Source organism: Girardinichthys multiradiatus, chromosome 19 (genome assembly GCF_021462225.1).
Source record: "Girardinichthys multiradiatus isolate DD_20200921_A chromosome 19, DD_fGirMul_XY1, whole genome shotgun sequence".
NCBI classification, from domain to species: domain Eukaryota; kingdom Metazoa; phylum Chordata; class Actinopteri; order Cyprinodontiformes; family Goodeidae; genus Girardinichthys; species Girardinichthys multiradiatus.
Window position 1 is genome coordinate 32,771,166 of NC_061811.1, and position 20,094 is coordinate 32,791,259.

General features: G+C 38.1%; 1 protein-coding gene across 6 annotated transcripts in view; it reads right to left on the bottom strand.

Moving 5' to 3' along the window:
- Positions 1–1,223: 1,223 nt before the first annotated feature.
- loxl3b (lysyl oxidase-like 3b) overlaps positions 1,224–20,094 on the bottom strand; it is a 32,808-nt gene continuing 13,937 nt past the window's right edge. For 2 of the 6 annotated variants that reach the window (XM_047345639.1, XM_047345638.1), the window contains 11 exons: positions 17,803–17,859; positions 14,267–14,474; positions 13,024–13,204; positions 12,297–12,451; positions 10,382–10,552; positions 5,690–5,849; positions 5,235–5,478; positions 4,009–4,124; positions 2,939–3,075; positions 2,583–2,694; positions 1,224–2,484 (listed from right to left, as the gene is read on the bottom strand). In XM_047345639.1, coding sequence (XP_047201595.1) covers positions 2,411–2,484; positions 2,583–2,694; positions 2,939–3,075; positions 4,009–4,124; positions 5,235–5,478; positions 5,690–5,849; positions 10,382–10,552; positions 12,297–12,451; positions 13,024–13,204; positions 14,267–14,474; positions 17,803–17,859 — 1,615 coding nt within the window. In that variant the 3' untranslated portion in view covers positions 1,224–2,410. Of the gene's footprint in view, positions 2,485–2,582; positions 2,695–2,938; positions 3,076–4,008; positions 4,125–5,234; positions 5,479–5,689; positions 5,850–7,996; positions 8,153–10,381; positions 10,553–12,296; positions 12,452–13,023; positions 13,205–14,266; positions 14,475–17,802; positions 17,860–20,094 lie in introns of all 6 variants that reach the window. The other 4 variants (XM_047345641.1, XM_047345642.1, XM_047345640.1 and 1 more) reach the window with 3 other exon arrangements.

A 20,094-nucleotide genomic window follows, 5' to 3' on the forward strand; every position in this document is an offset into this window, starting at 1 on the left:
AGAACATGAAAACTCCTCACAGAAAGTTATCTTGGAGAACCAGATATGCTCCACATATGGAACATCTTGCTTGTAATCATTGCTTCAGTTCTTAGCAGCTGAATTCTGACAAACATTCAGAGATAAAGAAAAAAGTACAACAAATGGCTTACCATGTGCTCTAAACATTTCATAATATTCTTGTAGAAGTTTAGTTTTGTGTGTGACAGCAGTGAGTTGAACACGACCCAAAGACATCCTGCAGTCCTGCTGTTTAACTCCAAGTGGCGCTCTATGAAGCTCTCTCCTATTTTCTTCACATCTTGAGTGATTGCACTTACACCTCATGGACCAGCTCATGTATGACCACAGACCTGTGGAATTTTATTCATTCAGGCCAAGTGTGCATGTTTATGGGATGAAGGTGGTCAGAGGTCAGTCAGTCAGTCATTTTCTACCGCTTATTCCATAGTGGGTCGCGGGGGAGCTGGTGCCTATCTCCAGCAGTCTATGGGCGAGAGGCGGGGTACACCCTGGACAGGTCGCCAGTCCATCGCAGGGCAACACACAAACAACAATGCACACACTCATTCATACCCCTAAGGGCAATTTAGAGTGACCAATTAACCTAACAGGCATGTCTTTGGACTGTGGGAGGAAGCCAGAGTACCCGGTGAGAACCCACGCATGCGCGGGGAGAACATGCAAACTCCATGCAGAAAGATCCCCGGCCGGGAATCAAACCCAGGACCTTCTTGCTGCAAGGCAACAGTGCTACCAACTGAAGACCTCAAATAAAACTCCAGAAACCTGCCCCAGCTTCATTGCGCAAATAAATGAGACCTTTACTCTCAGCTAGTCAAAAAGAACAGGACTTAGAGCACTTTTAATATGGATTTCCAATCTAAATTGTATTGTAATTGTGTGTAATAAGGCACTCCATCTCTTACAAAAGGTGCATAATAATACTACATACTTGTGGGAGTAATCTGGTATGAAGCTGTGCACATGGTTATTGTGATTGTCTCTCTATGGTATTGAAGGGCTGGATTAGCATTGGATTGGGATGAACCCAGATCAGAAGGGGCCAACTAGCAGCATGTTTTACAACTCACCCAGTCAGAACATCACGTTTGTGTTTATGACATCCTGAGGTCTGCAGATTTATTTGAAAACAGATGCTTTTAAAATGCAATGAAGTGAAGAACGTCTGGTCTGTTCGGTCTCAAAGATGCAGAAGGATCTTTCATTTTAGCTTTATTTGATGCAGCGATGTGGTTATATTAGCATACATACACATCTTCAGGTAAAGGCAGGTTCTTTTTGCAAGTGCAGAGGGACGTTAATGACTAAAAGACTGGAATAATCCCAGGCTGAAATGACATAGAACTTCAAACTGGTTCAAACGTCTATTGATTTGAAATAATTGGCAATAAACACAAACTGTTTATGAGCATCTTGATACTGGAAATAAATACATTCTGAAAATATTGTAATTGTTCTAACCAATCAAGCAGTCAAAAATTGCATATAGAAATTTGGGATGGAAGATAGATTTTTCGAAGGTGTTTGTTCACATTTAAGCTTCTAGCTATCCTGATCAAATCAGGACATAACGCCTAGTGAAAAAGAAAACAGGTATTTTTGTCTATTATACACAGTTTGAGAGCACTAGGACACTCATAAAGATGCATTTCGGTAAATTTGTTCTCTGCCCCCAGTACCGTGACTTGGAAAAATATTTATACCTTTTGCACAACCATGTTTTATCATGTTACAACCACAAACTCACCCTCTGAATAGTGTATCATCTCTGCTAGAGTACAGCATCTCCACAGCATGATGTTGCCACCACCAAGTTGCCACTAACATCAGTTGGTCTATTACATTAAATCCCAATAAAATATACTGGAACCCTGTTTGTTGTTGTAACGTGCCAAAGGGTGAAAAACACAAGATGTATACCATTTTCAAAGTCACTGCAGTTCTGAGGCTTTTGATTGTGTTCAGGTTACTGAAGACAATTTAAATATGGGTTCAAGGCTTTACTGAGGTCCATGGCTGGAATCATAAAATAATAAAAGAAAATAAATCTAGTTACATCATGTTTAAAAACCAAACGTTAAAGCTTCATTCAGGTTTTGCAGCTAAAACATTCAATCGAAAGCTGTACATCATGTCAAACATAGACTGTAAGACTATAAAATCTACATTTGTAAAAAACAAAAATATAAACTCACATTAAACTAGAGGACATAAACATTACCACTTGAATATTCAAGTATAATTACAAGACAACTATGAAGAAATAATGTGGTAGGGATTCATGTAAGCACCTTGAAGTGTTTGTGAGTTTCTGTATGAACTAGGGAGGTTTATATCTATTCATCCATCCTAAACTGTCGACTTTTCCATCTAGACTGAGTCCTGATTAGGAAATCTTGTTGTTTATCTGTCCAGGGTATTTCTCAAATCTCTTCTCTGCCTCCTCACTGAATGCATCGCCTGCAAGACATCAAGAACAACAAATAAGTAGCACCATTTGTATATTTCAGCAAATTTCACATTGTGTTTTAATGGGTTGGGTGTTTCAGGGTGGTTACCAATGTGGCAGTTATGGAGCCAAATCCTATGTCCATCATATTTGCAGTTGCATCTCATGGCATTGTTTGTGAAGTCGCTCTCTGCCACTTCATAATTTGGATTGATCACAATCTGAGTGGGTCAGAAACACAAAGGCAGATAAAGAGGAGTGGCTGCCCTGGATTTGATCCATCAAAAGCTTCAACTTCGTAAACTCAAGGTAATAATCAAGCAGATTAGCTCATTTTTATCTCAACGAGAGGTTGTCACAGAAAGATCTGTAAATAGGTCACAGAGAAACAGGATAAAACCGGTAAATGCTAAGCGGACGTTTGCCACTGCCTCTCGGGTTTCAGACTTGTTTGGATGTTCTCACCTGCATGATGTAGTTTCCGGGTTTGACGTCTGTGATGTCAAGCCACTGGCAGTCAATGTCATGGCGGTACAAGTCCCAGCAACCGACGGTGATGCCCTGATCGCCAAAGTTGGCACACTCGTATCGTTTTGAAATACCTGATCAATACAGAGGGTGGGTGTTGCAGTTTAAGTCTATAAATATCAACTCACAACATACTACTTAAACCCCAAATTATTTATACCCAATATTTTCATTATACCAGCATGTTTCTTCTGACTGGAAGTAATATTACCTTTTTTCAAGGGGCCCAGCCAGAGTCCCAACCTGAATTTGATTGGGAATCTTTGCATGGAGCTGAATACTAAATGGACTCATGCATAAGCTGTTTCATGGTGGTATGGTTTTGTGTGTTTTGCAGGAAATGTGTGTGCATTTGATCAACTGATTTTGTGTGTGATCAGTTGATTTAAATAGTTAAATACAACGTGCCCACCTGCTTGTAATTCAAATAGCTGATATCCTTTTTCTTTCTTTTCAGCCTCCAGGCATGATTTATGATTTTAAAATAGCTGGCCATTGTGAAAAACTTTTAATTCCTCTTCATGCTTTGGCCAATTGGTAAAGAGCAGTGTGTTCACGTTACATTTTGACCCTACTCAGCCCCGATGTTACCTGCTCCTCAGCAGGGGCCGAGAAAGCCAGTAGCTGGCTGCAAAACCCAGTAATGGAAACACTCGCAAAACGGGATGAGTGGAGTGGAGCCCACCTTAGAGAACCGCCATAAGGGGATGGCAAGAAGGCTTTCCAACCTTAAATACTCAGAGCTCATCTCCACAAAGAAATCACCAACTTACTGGTGAAAACGTGCAAAGAAAGTGGTCAGCAAGTACAAGAAAGTTTTGATTGCTGTAATACCTACAAAGAGTTTTCCATTAAGTACTGGGAATGGTATAAAGAATTTTCTACATGCCATTACTTATCAGAAGCAAACTTCTTTGTTGAATGAAAATATCATCAAATAATAAAAGTGTGGTTACACAGATTTTTAGATGCAAAAGAGCCTAAACTTGTCAAGGCACGAGACTTACCTTCTTGACAGTCTGTGTCCTCCAAGCAGAAACTGGCTTTGTGGCCTTCTGCCACTTTGCTGCCATTAGCATTCAGCAGATCATAGTGGGTGAAGATATCCATGCTGTGATAGTGGCTGTGTGAAAAGATGGAATGCTATGTATCAGACCTAAACTGAAAAACGATCCACTCGAAAGTCAAAATAATGTTTACTTTGATAAATGGCCAATCAAGAAAGCTGTGGTTCTTTGTGGCTAAGTTGCTTTATTCTTTCCTGAAATATCCAGCTAATAGTAAAGAATTAAAAAAAGTGTACCGTACCATACAGTGCCTTGCAAAAGTATTCCGACCCCTTAATTTTTTTGACATGTTACAATCACAAACGTTGATGTTTTCTATTGGGATTTTATGTGCAAGACCAACAAAAATTAGAAGAAAAGAGAAAAAAGGTTGTCTAATAAACAAATAAAAACGAGAAAAGTTTGGTATGCGTATTATTTAACCCACCTGAGTAGAAAGGTCTTTCAGTATAATTAAAACTGCAAGACATTTGGATTGTGTCTCAACCAGCTTTCCACATCATCCAGGGACTGTAATATTTGCTTATTATTCTTTGCAAAAATAACTCAAGTTCAGTGACATTAAATGTAGAGCATCTGTGAACATAGATTTTCAAGTAGTCTTGCCACAAATTCTCATTTTCCTTTTAGGCCTCAACCTTCACCAGACCATCCTAAGTCATATAGTATTGAGTACAAATTCAATAAATGTAATTCGTTTTAATCCAAATATGACTTGTAATTTTTTAGTTTGGTAACCTTAAGATTAGACATCAATAGCTTTATGAGACCAAACATGGTCTTTAACCAATTTTTGTGTTGAAAACCTAACTCCTTATACTGGTTTAGCACCATGATCCAACTCGGTCATGCTAAACCAACTCACAGCTGTACCGGTAAATATCTGATGCAAAACTGGGTTTGAAAATTAGCCCATATTAGGTAATTTTTTAACCAACAATTTTTGAGACTAAATAATAAATGTGGTGTAAATCCAAATGAAAAAGATTAAAAATCCAAAAATGTTCTTCTTAAAAAGGTTATTTTGACCTCCAATAAAAATATGAAACATTAACAATTAAAAGCCCTGGTTTTTTATATTTATGTTGCATTGTTTGGTGCTTGTTCTGTCTTGGCTTCACATTTCTAACTGAACTGAGGATGTAATTCATTTATAATTACATTACCCATGACAGGAATGCCACACCCACGAGTGCCGCCCTGCTTTTGGCTTAAAGTCAGCCCTCCCGATGTTGCGGATCTCGGATGAGAAGCGGAGCAGCCGTCTGTGTCCGTATGGCCAGTTTGCTTTTGCTGCAGATTTAGACAGGCAGTCCTCCTCAGCAGCACAGTAGAGCATGTGCAGAGGACGATCCTCAATATAAACTGTCTGCTGGACCAAAGGAGCATTCAGAACGAGGTCAGAGGCCGCTGGATGCAGAAGGGGAAAACAGCAATGGGATTGTGTTATTGTTTCATTTTGAATTTCCATTCAAAAGTATATATTTGTGGATGAATAGAAAAAAAAATTGAAACATTTTTATTCCAAATTTTATTTAAATGATGTGAGTCTGAACATTTATATGAATAAAACATCTAATTTTGTTAAATTTTCAAGGCATTTTCTTTTGCTTTAACTCACTCTCTGAGCAGATGACTCCTGCTGCAAACTTAGCGGCCGCTTTCTGGCAGCTGACGGTTTTGTGATGCTGGCACTGACTCAGAGCCATCTCGTTTCCTGTGCACTTCACGCCGCTCATCACCATCTCTGTAACATTGCTGCTGTCCCAGTACCAGGTTTCCTTACCGGGGGTTAAATGGGGAAAACAAAATAACAGAAACAAACAAACAAAAGAAAGAAAAACAAACAGTACACGGTGATGAGGACATAATCATTCACATGTGGAGCTTCTGAGTGTTCAGTTTTTATGCAGCTTCTCTGTAAAACAGATGTGCAGGACCTGGCTGCTCACTAGGGACATGACGTTTTAGACCTCTTGAGGACAACTTTCATCAGGAAAAAGTGTTCGAATTTAAGACAATCTCATAAGACACTATTAAATAACTCATTGATAATATATTGATTTAATTACGAATTATGTTAAGATATACATATACAAAAGCCGTGCAGAAGTAGTCACACCCCTTGAATTTTTTTCATATATTTTTTGTCAACACAACCACAAACTTCAATGTGTTCTATCGGGATTTCAGGTCACAGACCAACACACAGCATATTAATTGGGAAGTAGAAGAGAAACGAAGCCTAGTTTTCAAGATGTCTTACAAGTATAAAACTGAGAAGTGGTGCATGTATTTGTTTTCAGATCTTTAAACCATGTATCCTTTCTGTTCCAGATCAGAATGATGTGCCACCCTCTCTTGGTCTATAATATGAAATCGCAGTAAAATACACTCACCGGCCACTTTATTAGGTACACCTGTCTAACTTCTCGTTAACACAAATTTCTAATCAGCCAATCACATGGCAGCAACTCAATGCATTTAGGCATGTAGACATGGTCAAGACGATCTGCTGCAGTTCAAACTGAGCATCAGAATGGGAAAAAAAAGTGATTTAAGTGACTTTGAACGTGGCATGGTTGTTGGTGCCAGATGGGCTGGTCTGAGTATTTCAGAAACTGCTGATCTACTGGGATTTTCACCCACTACCATCTCTAGGGTTTACAGAGAATGGTCCGAAAAAGAGAAAATATCCAGTGAGCGGCAGTTCTGTGGGCACAAATGCCTTGTTGATGCCAGATGTCAGAGGATAATGGCCAGACTGGTTCGAGCTGATAGAAAGGCACCAGTAACTCAAATAAGCACTCGTTACAACCAAGGCATGCAGAAGAGCGTCTCTGAACGCACAACACGTCGAACCTTGAGGCGGATGGGCTACAGCAGCAGAAGACCACACTGGGTGCCACTCCTATCAGCTAAGAACAGGAAACTGAGGCTACAATTTACAGGCTCACCAAAATTGGACAATAGAAGATTGGACAAACATTGCCTGGTCTGATGAGTCTCTATTTCTGCTGCAACATTCAGATGGTAGGGTCAGAATTTGCCGTCAACAACATGAAAGCATGGATCCATCCTGCCTTGTATCAATGGTTCAGGCTGCTGCTGGTGGTGTAATGGTGTGGGCGATATTTTCTTAACACACTTTGGGCCCCTTTGTACCAATTGAGCATCGTGTTGACGCCACAGCCTACCTGAGTATTGTTGCTGACCATGTCCATCCCTTTATGACCACAGTGTATCCATCTTCTGATGGTTATTTCCAGCAGGATAACGCGCCATGTCATAAAGCATGAATCATCTCAGACTGGTTTCTTGAACATGACAATGAGTTCACTGGACACAAATGGCCTCCACAGTCACCAGATCTCAATCCAACAGAGCACCTTTGGGATGTGGTGGAACAGGAGATTCGGTGTACCTAATAAAGTGGCCAGTGAGTATACATCGATATTTGAGGTGTGATATTTTTGTGATGTATCATATACTGTTATACTTCTGCATATGGCTTTATTTTTTAGAATCAAATATGTTATTAACATCACTTTTAACAAGAATCAGATCAGAAGATTCATTGAATTTTTCACTGTACATAAAAAGGCAGACTTCTTTATTGTTACTGGATTAGTGTTATTGAATTCACATTTATTTTTTTAGCTTCATACCTTATGTTTTTGTGAAAGATTCCCATTACCTCTGCTATGATGTTTAATCACCCTTATATTAGAGCTGTTTACACAGTACCTCAATAAACTGTAAACAGAATTTATTTTTAATGGCAATGGAAAATATTGAGACATCACTATTAAGTGTTTTAGCTTGCTTGTTTTGTTTATAATTCATCTGATGGGCCATAAAATGTTTTAACTGTTTGCTGTCTACCTGTTGAAAACATTTTATAATTTTTTTTTTTGGTCCTACTTACAGTGACAGCATGCATGGAGTAGCCGAGCCCTAGCTGCCTGCAAGCCACCATGGCCTCCTTTGTGGTCCAGCCTGTGCTGCACACTGTGCCCCACTTGGACCCAACCTGAACCTCGACCCGGCCTTCATAACTGCTACGGCCGCCCACTATCCGGATCTGCAGAAATGTCCTGCTGGGAGTCAGACTGGGGACACAATTCCTGTCCTGTCTGCGAACTATTTAAACTTAAATTACCCAGTGTTTAAACGGAGTCCTCAGGCAACGGAAAATTTGTTGTTGAAGCAGCCGTTTGGTTAGTCTTTTGAAGGAAAGGAGATCAGCATGTTTTCCAGATGAGGTCACCATGTGACTACAGGGGTTAGAAGCTTTGTATGTGCCAATTTTAGTTCTTTCACATGGAACAGGCCTATTAAAAGTATGTAATATTCCATGTCCAGAAAAATACATATTGCATATAAAAAATTATAATAATACTGTCGTACATTGATGCATAGTTCTGCACATTTATGATGGACAAAATAAAACTACATTTATTTCAACAATAAGAATGAAGTAAAGCCTGTTCATATAAACACATTGATAACATATGACTCCTGGTGTCTTATTTTAATATAAATGCACAAGCCATAAGCAGTGGCTAGCTCCTAACATTAGATTCCTCTGGGTGTCTGAATTGAGCGAGGCTCTTTAGTTGCCGCTGCTGAGCCAGACACATTATTATGTGACAGTAAACACACTCTAGTCGCTGCTGCCAAAGAGGCTGGATCCAGTATCTCAGATACAGGAATAAATTAGTTTTTTCTTCTTGAGTTTGCCAAGAAGCAGACCAATGCTGTGGTAGGACGCTGCTGAAAAGTTTACATACACTTAAAGTGGCTTTTTCATGGTGGAATGATGCTACAGGACACTACCTCATTACATTTAAATAACGAGAATTAGGTGAAATTTGAAAATATTGTGCCTTTTGTCTAATCTACATAGTGTCAAACTTATACATACAGGATCAAATATATAAACATACACCCTAATAATATTTGTTCAAATATTATGTCCCACAGCTTTTTAGCCATCAACAAGTAATTGGCTTCCTTCTGGCTGGATAGTGTTCATTTAAAATGATTGGTTTCTTGGCACTGACATGGCTTTTAGTCATAGTCCATGAATTTTTGAGGCTGTAGCCATTCCAGATGCTATTAGCCTGCTTTTTTCACCCTAAACCCATCTGAACGTGTATTTGGGATCATTGTTCTGTTGAAAAATCCAACTGTGTCCAAATCTAAGATCTGCTGATCTGCAGGAAATTTGAAGAATTCGCAGGTAGTCCTCTTTTATTATTCCATTTAAATTCTGCAATGCAGCAGTACGACTAAATGGATCCTAAGTAAGATGCTACTACCACCATGCTTGACAGCTGGTGCCTCACCTCGACTTCTCTAAACATAATCCTTGTTATTGTGGTGGCCAAAATCTCTCTTTTTTCTGGTCTGACCATAGAGCTTTTCTCCAGAAAATGTTTGGTATGCTCATGTGGGCAGCTACAAATTTTAGTTAAGCTTTAAGGTGTCCATTATGGAGAATGAGGTTCTTTCTTAGTCAGCATCCTCTCAGTTTAATGTTAAACCTGCTTTATATAGGACAGAGATACTGGTGGCATAGCAGCTTCTAGTTTATGACAGGAGCTTCATAGTTCCTTGATTGTTCATGGTTTGTTGTTGAACATTAGAATTAATTTCCTTCATTTAACCATCTGAGTCAGATGGTTAAATCTTGGACACTACTGGGTGTCCAAAAATAATCCCAAAAACGTCTAAATAGGTACTGGAATCGAGATAGCAGGCTAGCATTAAGTTTCTGAAAGCCTATTGACTGTTTGTGAACTAAGTCTGATTAAAATCCATGCCTGTGCCAGGAACCAAGTGATTTAAATGAAACCATTGCTGACTGGTCAAATATCCAGCCATAATTATGACAACACCTTGCTGATGGCTCCAAAACATGTCAGTTCTTGGAAACTTTGCAAAGGGAGGTTTTTCCAAATCTATGTGTGGGTGTGTTTATATTTCAGCCTCTTGGAAGGAGGATTAAAGGAAATCCGCAATAAATTCAAACATCTAATTCTGAAGCTAATTCTTCTAGTTGAAATTTTTTAAGCCATTTGTTGCACATTTGTTCTACTCAGAAAAACGGAGATGTCCAAATGCATCATCCATTTATGCCCATAGTGAGAACATGTTAGTTTTAACTGACTCTGTAAGAGGAACACATCAAAAGATTTTAAATAACCTGTGCAGATTCCTAAGCAGAACCGCTCATCTCACACTGGGTGTACCTGACAGTATTTTAAATCACCATATGCAATATATACCAAAAGAATGTAAATATTACTTGCAGGCCCTGGTTAGCGTAGCCCAAACCCAGCTGCCTGCAGGCCACCATGGCTTCCCTAGTGGTCCAGGTCTCACCACAGATCAGACCCCAACTCTCAGTCCCATCTACGTCAGAGCTCAGCACCTCCACGCGGCCCTCATAGCGACTTCGTCCGCCTGTGATTCGGATCTGTGTGAGACCGAGGGGTTAGGAGACTAGAAAGCAGCATGTAGATACAGAGGGAGCAGATTCTTCAGAAATCCTTCTGAAACAAGCGGAAGCTCGTATTTTGGTCAAAAATATCTCTGCTTATATAGGATAAAAGCTCAAAGTTATTAACGGTAATAAAGAAGAATTATTAGAAAGCTACATGTGAGTTTTTGCAACGACGTTGCTCCTACAGTTAGGTTTGCATCCCACATTTTTGTAACCACAGACAAGTGTTAGAGAGGCACATAAACATGTACAGGAATATTTTTTGTGACATCAGACACGGAATCTCATATATAATAATTATATAGACTCATGGTGTTAAACCCTAATCGGCTAATTAACCCAAAACGCCTGTTGAGGTTTTGAACCTCTGAACCACTAAATGGTCTCTCAGTCTGGGTCAGTAGGCTATAGAATCAGGAAGAAGAGTGCTGACAGGACATATGTCCAGAAGACAGTCATTGACACCCTCCACAAGGAGAATAAGCCACAAAATGTCATTGCTAAAGAGGCTGATTGTTCATAGGAAGCTGAGTGGATGGTAGGAAAGATGCGTCGGCAACAAGAATAACCACAGCCTTGAGAGGATTGTCACACAAAAACCATTAAAGAGTTTGGAATCCTACACACAGGCTACAGGTGTCTTACCTGGACTAATAAAAAAAGAACTGGACTGTTGCTCAGTGGTTTGCATTTTAATTTGGAAATCTAGGTCCCAATGTCTGGAGGAGTGGAGAGGCACAGAATCCATGTTGCTTGACGTTCAGTGTGAAGTTTCCACAGTCAGCGATAATTTGGGTGGCATGTCATCTGCTGGTGTTGGTCCACTGTGTTTTCTGAATTCCACAGCATAACAACATAACCATCCAGCAGGAAACCTTAGAGCACTCCATGCCTTCTTCTGCTGACAAACTTTATGGAGATGCTAATTTCATTTCCCAGCAGGACTTGGCACCTGCCCACACTGACATAGGTACCAAAAGCTGGATCAGTGATCATGGTGTTACTGTGCTTGACTGACCAGCAAACTGGCCTGACCTTAACCCCTTAGAAAATCTATGGAGGATTGTCAGGAAGAAGATGAGAGACCAGACCCAACAATGCAGATGACCAGAAGGCCGCTATCAAAGCCACCTGGGCTTTCATTACACCTCAGCAGAACCACAAGCTGATCGTTTCCATGCCGTGCTGCATCCATGCAGTAATTCATTGCTAAAGGAGCCCCAATCAAGTATGGAGTGCATAGAAATGAACACACTTTCCAGGACCCTGACATTTCTGATTCAAATATTCTTTTTTGTCAATTTATAAAATCAAATTTTTTGAGAGACTGAATGTTAGGTTTTCCTTATCTGTAAACCATAATCATCAACATGGCAAGAAATAAAGTCTTGGAATATTTCACTCTATGTGTAATTAATCTATATATGAGTTTCACACTCTGTGTGACAAAAAATATTTTCAGGATAGTAAAATATATTTAAATGTAGCTGGAAACAGACACAAATGAAAGCACAGAACAGAGCAGAAAATAAGTATTTTAAATGTTTTCTTATTCTGCTGTACTAAATATATCTGAAACTAATACAACCTAATTTGAAATACTCAATAAGTCAATTTTTAATTGTTAATCCAAAATAACAGAAAAACACGACAATAACGTCAAATTAACCATCCAAATAGTTTTAATCCACATTTTAGTAAGGAGGTTAGGTCTGACCGAGTTCTCGAGGCCCATGTAAGGGATGTTGCAGCGAACAGCGGCATCTTCCATGTGCTGACAATCCTCTGATGTGATGTTTTTAAATGGGCAGTTCCAGATCGACTTCTCATTTCCAAGACATTTCACCTCGTTCAAATAGATCGGACCCATTCCTGATAAAACAGAGAGGCAGTTCTGTGGTCAAAGTAGTTAAAGGATTGTATGGAGCAGATTCAAAGACGGTTGAAGGGGAAATACATTTTTTAGGTGAAAAGAAAATATGCTGTGCCTTGGAAAAATATTTACCTCCCTTGATGTTTTTACTAAATAGTTTTAAATTACAACCACCAATGACAATGCATTTTTTTGTTTTAGATGATTGACCTATGCAAGTTAAATATTTGTGAAGTGGGAGGGAAAGGATGCATGGTTTTTAAATAAAAATCTGAAAAATGTTGAGTTCGTTTGCATTTTTATTAATATCATTTTACTTACCAAGATGTCACCTAATTAGTGGATACAGTCTATTTGTGTTTAATTCAATTTCAGTATAAATTCTGCCTCAGAGGTTTGTGAACAAACAGCATCAAAAAGACCAAGGAGCAAAGCAGATAGATCAGGGATGAAGTTAGCTGAATACAAATGTGTGGCCACACTTTTCACTAATTTAGAAAACCATGTGTCATTTTCCATCCACTTCACAACCTGTGCTATTTGTGTTAGTCTGTCAAGTAAAATCCCTCACCTTGTCCCAAGCGGGCACCAGTAAGAGCTTCCTTTGCGCTGCCGAAACCAAGCTCCCTGCAAACAACGCTGGCTGACAGCAGGCTCCAGCGGTCATCACACACTGTCCCCCACTCATTGTCCTTCAGCACTTCAACTCGGCCTTCTCCCAGCCTGGCGCCTCCTTTCAGCCTCACATTGCTCTAAAACACAAGGGGCACATTTCTACATGTAGCGGTACATTTAGAAGCCTCATCGCTAAGCAGTCTGGCAGATAGTAATAATCTAATTTAAACAACAATTTCATCAAGTTACAGCCCTTTGCAAAAGTTTGTATATTATTGAACATTTCTACATTTTGTCACCATACAACCAGAAACTTCAATGTATTTTATTGGGATTTTATGTGACCCACCAAAAGGCGTAATAGTGAAATGGAAGGAAAATGATACGTGCATGTCGGTTTTTACAAATAAAAATCTCCAAAATACAGTGTGGGGTGCATTTGTATTCATTGCCCCTGAATCAGAACTTGTGGGTATGTCTCCACCAGCTTCAAAAATCTAATAAATTGCACAAAGGTTTGAGCTCAATCAGATTTGATGGAGAGGACCTGTGAACATCACTTTTCAAGTTATGTACCAGATTCCCAATTGGATTTAGGTTTGTGCTTTAACTGGGCCATTTGACAGCGTTTTTATGAATGCTGTATGCTTTGCTCTAAGTGAATCAAATTTATATTTAGAGTTGCCCTATTGATATGCCAACCTCTGCCTCAGGTTCAACTTTTTTGCAGCCACTAACAGGTTTTCTTCAGTTATTTATCTTACAATCAGCTCTGACCAGTTTCCTTATCCCAGCTGAAGAAAAGCATCCCCACAGCACGATGCTGCCACCAGTACGTTACACGGTATGCACGGTGTGTTAAGTATAATGTGTTTTTTGACACTCAGTTTTTCACATTGGGCAAAACCTGAATTTTGGTCTCATCTGATCAGAACACTTTCATCCATATGTTTGCTGTGTACCCTACATGGCTTTTAGGAACATTACAAAATGGACTTCTTATAGCTTTTTTTTTCAACAAAAGACCCTCTTCCTGCCACTTTTCCATAATAGCAAAATATATTGAAGTTTGTGGTTGTAATGAGACAAAATGTGAAAAAGTTCAAGTGTGAATACATTTGCAAAGATACTGCATTTATTTAATAAAATGCTACCTATTAAAATGTTTCATTTGTCTAGCTTCTATTTCTGATGATTACCGAGATTTTAACTTTCTTTTTCAAACCGCTGTTTTGCATAAACAGGGGGCCGGGCATACAGCTCACAACAACCGGCATGCCGCCTGCACAGGAGGATGTGGCGTTTGGCTTGCTGAACTCTAACGGACAGGCTGCCAGATGGACCTCTGTGCCTGTACACGCCAAAGAGTGGATGAGGTAGTAGTTCTTTTGGCGCTCCAAATACAACCTGAGGGGAGCAGAGATGGGGAAACAGACGGTGGTGAGTCAGTCACTTCCTGAATTGCAAGACTTGGTTGTATTTACACCATACAGACAAAATAGTAGCATTTAGGTCATGCAATAAAATATTTTTCCACAAATGACCACATGAACAAATCGAGAAAAATAAGACTGTGTGATAGATATCACTCAAATCTATAAAATAGCATCAAAAATATAGTTCTGAAAAGTAGTTTTTATACATTTTTGTTTTCTTTTTAAAACCTCACCGCATATACAAAATGGTTTATGATCTTTGTTAGGAAATTGAAAATAAGACTGATTCTCACTTGCAAAATTGCAATAAAGGAAGACATTAGATTCCTAAAATTTGGATGGAAACCTTTTTTAATTTCAAATGGAAAATATATCCCACATGCTAGCATAACTAGGCTAAAAGAGTATAACTAGGAAAAGTTTTGGCTTTTAAATTTTCATCTTTATAGTCGTTTCAGTTTTGTATTTTAATTTTGTTAAACAATAACAAAAAGGACAAAAGAAGTCCAGTGAACTTATAATGAAGAAATTAATTGTGTAATTAATATAGATTTCAAAAGATTATTAAGGTCACTTTGCGTTGCAGCAAGGTCTCAGTAAGGAGAAAACTAGTTGGGTTATAAACTTCTAAAAGTTTGAAATATTTAAATAATGTGTAATTTTAGCACAATAAATATTTTAGTACTAAAATTCAAACAGCTTCAATGCAAGTAAAAATGGGCATGATTACTGTAATAAAACCTCTGAGTAAATATACTCAGAGGTTGACAATACTACACAATAATATAAAAAAATTTGAAAAAGTAAAATACAATCTGCTATTAAAAATAGCTTAAAACCAAATTGAAAATATGTTATAGTTTCACTGAAAAAAGACCTGCTTCCTCCCATAGTCCAAAAACATGACTGTTAGGTTAAGTGGTTTCTCTAAATTGCGTGAATTGTGCGAATGAGTGTGTGCATAGTTGTTTGTCATGTATGTCTCTGTGTTGGCCTGCGATGGATTGGTGGCCTGTCCAGGTATACCCCGCTTCTCGTCTGTAGACTGCTGGAAATAGGCACCAGCTCCCCCCATGACCCACTATGGAAGAACCGGTATAGAAGACGAATGAATGAATGAAAAAATACCTAGTAATAATAATCTATAAAATATTATGCTATATATTACTCTGAAGCATGTTGCACTGAAGACATCTGTGTCTTTCAGACTCCTCCTTTTTGTAGCACTTTGTTTATCTGCTTGCTAACAATAAGCTTGTTATGCAGCTATTGTTTGGTTATTAAGTTTGTTATGCTTGACCTATTCATAAAGAGTTTTTTTGCGGAACTTACTTCTATATTCTGTACAACAAACCATTTGGCGCCTTTGTTTACCTCAGTTGCCTGGCAACTGATTGATAACGATCCAAGGTGTACCCCACCACTGACCCTCCTACCCCTTAATCCCATCTTTTGTTTTGAGGTACAGAGGGTAGTGTTTCTATCTATATCCTTTGCTAACTACAAAACTAAGACTAACTTCAGCTTATCAACATAGCTTTTATTCAGATGTGAAATAGGTATCAATCCTTGTATCTTGAACATATCTTTAAAGATGCTTATTTTGTCTTATATACTTTTTGTTTTCCTATAAATAAAAGACCTTGACTTTATCGGTTTAAATGCATAGCTTGTTTTTATTTATGAAGTTTGTAGAAGCAGCATAATTGAGCAGTAGCTACCTTGCAGTAATTTCAAGTTTGGAACCTTTGAACAACTTCTGATACTTTCCAACCACAAACTTTAGTGAATTTTATTGGGATTTTCTGATAGATCAGAGGAAAAAGGGGTTAAACTCTGAAGTATAAGGAACAGGATTAGGAATAGGTACATTTCGCATTTAAACCGATACAGTACCAATGCTTGTGCCTGGGAATTATGTAAGTTCTCAACGGTACCAATTTTCCGTACTTTTGTGTGTGTTTGTTTGATAAGAAAATCTATAATTTTTTTATTTAACATATTTATTTCTCAATATGTAATCTTTAACGAATATGTCAAAGCAACATCCAGCTGTTTGTAATGTAACATCTCAGTTGTTTCAAACATTTCTTCTCCCATGTTTCTGGCTGCAGACGACGAGTCGCTAACGGATGCCGGCGTGCTAACAGTGCCGAATGTAGGAGTTGTAGCCGTAGATCTGAGGCTGATGAGAAAGATATTTTGCTTAGCCAGGTGTTTCCTCAGGTTAGAAGTATTCCCAAGGCTGGCCTTGCACTTCGCATCACAAATATTGCAGTGAGCGTAATCTGCATCGCATTTTGAAAAGTGGAGCCACACTTTCAACCGCTTTCTATCAGTCATGCTTTGTTGACTGCACCAGCGGCTACTGACGTCATTACGTTCATGTCCAGCATGGAAAATTGCCCACTCCTTCACTCTCTCATTTAGGTACCAAAACATGGTACTATTTGATTTTACGTGAATAGTTACTCAGTAGTACTGACGGAATTTGGTCGGTACCTATAAAAGTACGGAATTTGGTACCCGTCCCTAACCAGGATTCATGATTTTTAACATTATGAGTGAAGTGCATTTGTATTTGCCCCTTCTGACTCTTACTTTATAGAATCACCTTTTGCTGCACAAATAGGTCCAAGCCTATTGATGTGGACTGAACCAGACTGAATATTTTGGGCCATTTTCCTTTGCAAAATAACTCAAGCACTCTCAGACTGGACAGAGATTGTTTGTGAACATTAATTTTCAAGTCTTGCCACAGATTCTCAATTAGGTCTAGGTCTGCACTTTGACTGGGCCATTCTAACGCGTGGATATGCTGTAATCTTAACAGGTTTTCTTCCACAACTACCCTGTATTTAGCTCCATCCATGTTCTTATCAACTCCGGCCATCATCAGTATTCCTACATAAAGGTAGGCGTCTCCACAGCATGATTCTGCCATTATCATGCTTCATGGGTGTGAGGGGAGGGAGTTTGTGTTTAAGGAGATTGTTAATTCTGAATTTTATTGTGGGGTATCAGAATAAAAGGGGCTAAATAAATGTGTATGCCTAATTTGTCTGATTTTAATTTGAAGTAGGTTTTTAAAACCACGTATCATTTTTCTTCCACTGCACAATTATGGGATATATTGTACTGGTCAATGTCATCATCTCCCAATAAAATACATAATAGTTTGTGGTTCTATTTGACAAAATAAAATGTTTATAAATTGAGTGCGTATAATGACTTCTGCAAGGCAAAATAGTTTTATGTTAGACACCATCTATCAAGTGAGTTGTTTCTCCTCAGATTACCTTTTGCCACGGTTGCTCTGTTTAGACCTAGAGTTAGCTTTAGCTTTGGATGGTTGCCTGCAAGGTAAAAACGGGTGAGACTACACAGTTCGGAGGTGAAAAACAGGCAACACAGGGATAAAGAAATCATAGCAACATAAGTGATATGATGCACAATTATGGTAAAACTGTAGTTACACCATTTAAAAAGATGCGTCACATTCAACACAGTTCTCAAACATCGGACTATATTGGCTGCATTTTGTAACATCACACTTTTTTCAAGATGCTAACAAAGTATGTACATAAAGGTAAGTTGAACTAGACACACCAATCTGATATACACAAACAAAAACATAAAAATTGCCAAAGAAAAGTATATGGACATCTTTTTATATAATATTCTGGTAGGTAGTTTATGTCATCGGCACTGAAGTAGAAGTACTGAATGTACTGTTGGTAAGTCCATATACTATAGCTTTGGTACTAAACAGAGTGATCAATGACATATAGTAAGTACAAAGTAAACTATTCTGAAAGTAGCTACACTTTAATGTAAATGTGAACATAAAGTCCCAACATTTAACAACTTTGGACTTTGTATGGCACTGCTACGTGAAAAAGCCTGTGTCACATTCACCAGTAAAAGCCAAATGATAATGTACTGAATCACAACATGTTTCGTTGATAGATTCTTCAACTGTCTTTGTGCAGAGGATAAATAATAGTCCCCTGGCTCTTAATAATATCTAGATGATAGATTTTAATCTGGTCAAGAGCTAAATCAGGTAGAATCAGCAAATGGCAACATCATACAACACAAAACAAACTCAGATATGGGCCACCATTTTAATCAAAGAAAACGTCATACTTTCTTTGTCAGTGTACCCCACGAAAATAAACTCCAATGTATATAGAAACAACAAATCAAATGAAAAAATACCTGAAAAAAGTCAAACTGGTAAAATTGCATAACATCGTCATTTAATATTAGAAACAATTTTAATCATTTTTCATGAACACAAACCTTAAAAAACTAATTCTAATTAAAATATATCAGATATGTCTTAACTTGTTGATAATACCAAGTAGAAGGAATTGTGGCGACACCCAATGACTGCTGGGAAAGGACCCCAGCTCAAACCACACCATCTACACCTGCCTACTCTGAAAGGATAGACAGGTATGGAAGATGGTTGGATGTCTAAATTTAGTTTGTGGACGGCCTTTGTCCTCTATTGAAACCCAAATCTTTTGGAGAGATATGTATTCTGTTTTTTTTTTTATTTGATACAGAAAAAGCTGTTTAAAATGTAAAAATAAATAATCAAAATCTTAATTCTCTCACAATTTCCCTACATAAATACATGGCTTTTAAAGGTAAAAAAAACATTAACAAGAAAAATTGTAAAGAGATTTTCATCAGTATGCACAGGCATCACATAAATGACATTTAATATATATGTTTTGTGACCAAACTCAAAAAGTATACTTTAATTAAAAAGACATACCAGCTAGTTTATGAAGCTAAAGGGAAGAAAGGAAGACTGATTTTGTGTTCCCTCTTTATGGCAGGTTATATAGTGTCATGTACTACTAACTAAAGGTAAAAACACTAGATCTATGCCTCTAGAGCATAGATCTAAAGTTTTGATCCTGAACTTTGAACCAAAAAAATGTATATTAAACAAAAAGAGGTGACGATTATTCCGCTTTATATTTAAACATTTCACTTTTATATATGCATATACTTTCTTTTTTTCAGTTTCAACTTTCTTTTTCTTCAGGTTCAACTCTTTTATTAAGGCGAACAAGCATTATGGCTTTCATTAATCTCCATATTTGTTAAGGCTTGCAGTCAAATTTAACTGATCAGGAAATCTGAGTCGTTTCAAACAAACATGGCAAATTCTTTGCAGATTCTAACAGATGGAGCTCTTTTCATTTTGACCTCTGACCCAAAGGCCTGCAAGTAATTTAGTAAGAACCCAGGACCCCTTCAGAAGGGCATGCCATAAGGATGAAATGCATCTCTAGCTTCTATAACAGATAAAAAGCACTAATAAGCGGAATAATATGCCAGTTTACAGCCAATGCAAAGGCAGGTGCTGACATCTACAAAATTTAGGTGAAGGAAAAGGTAGAAAAATCCTTTTTGTTTGGTTGCTTTAACAATCGTAATAAAATGAGTTTAAAACAGAAATACTTTAGGTATGAAAATGTAAGGAATACATCTTGGTAAGATGGCAGTCCGTATCTGTGCAATGGTGTGGCAAAAAGAAACATAAGGAAGTATTCCCACACAAGGTAACA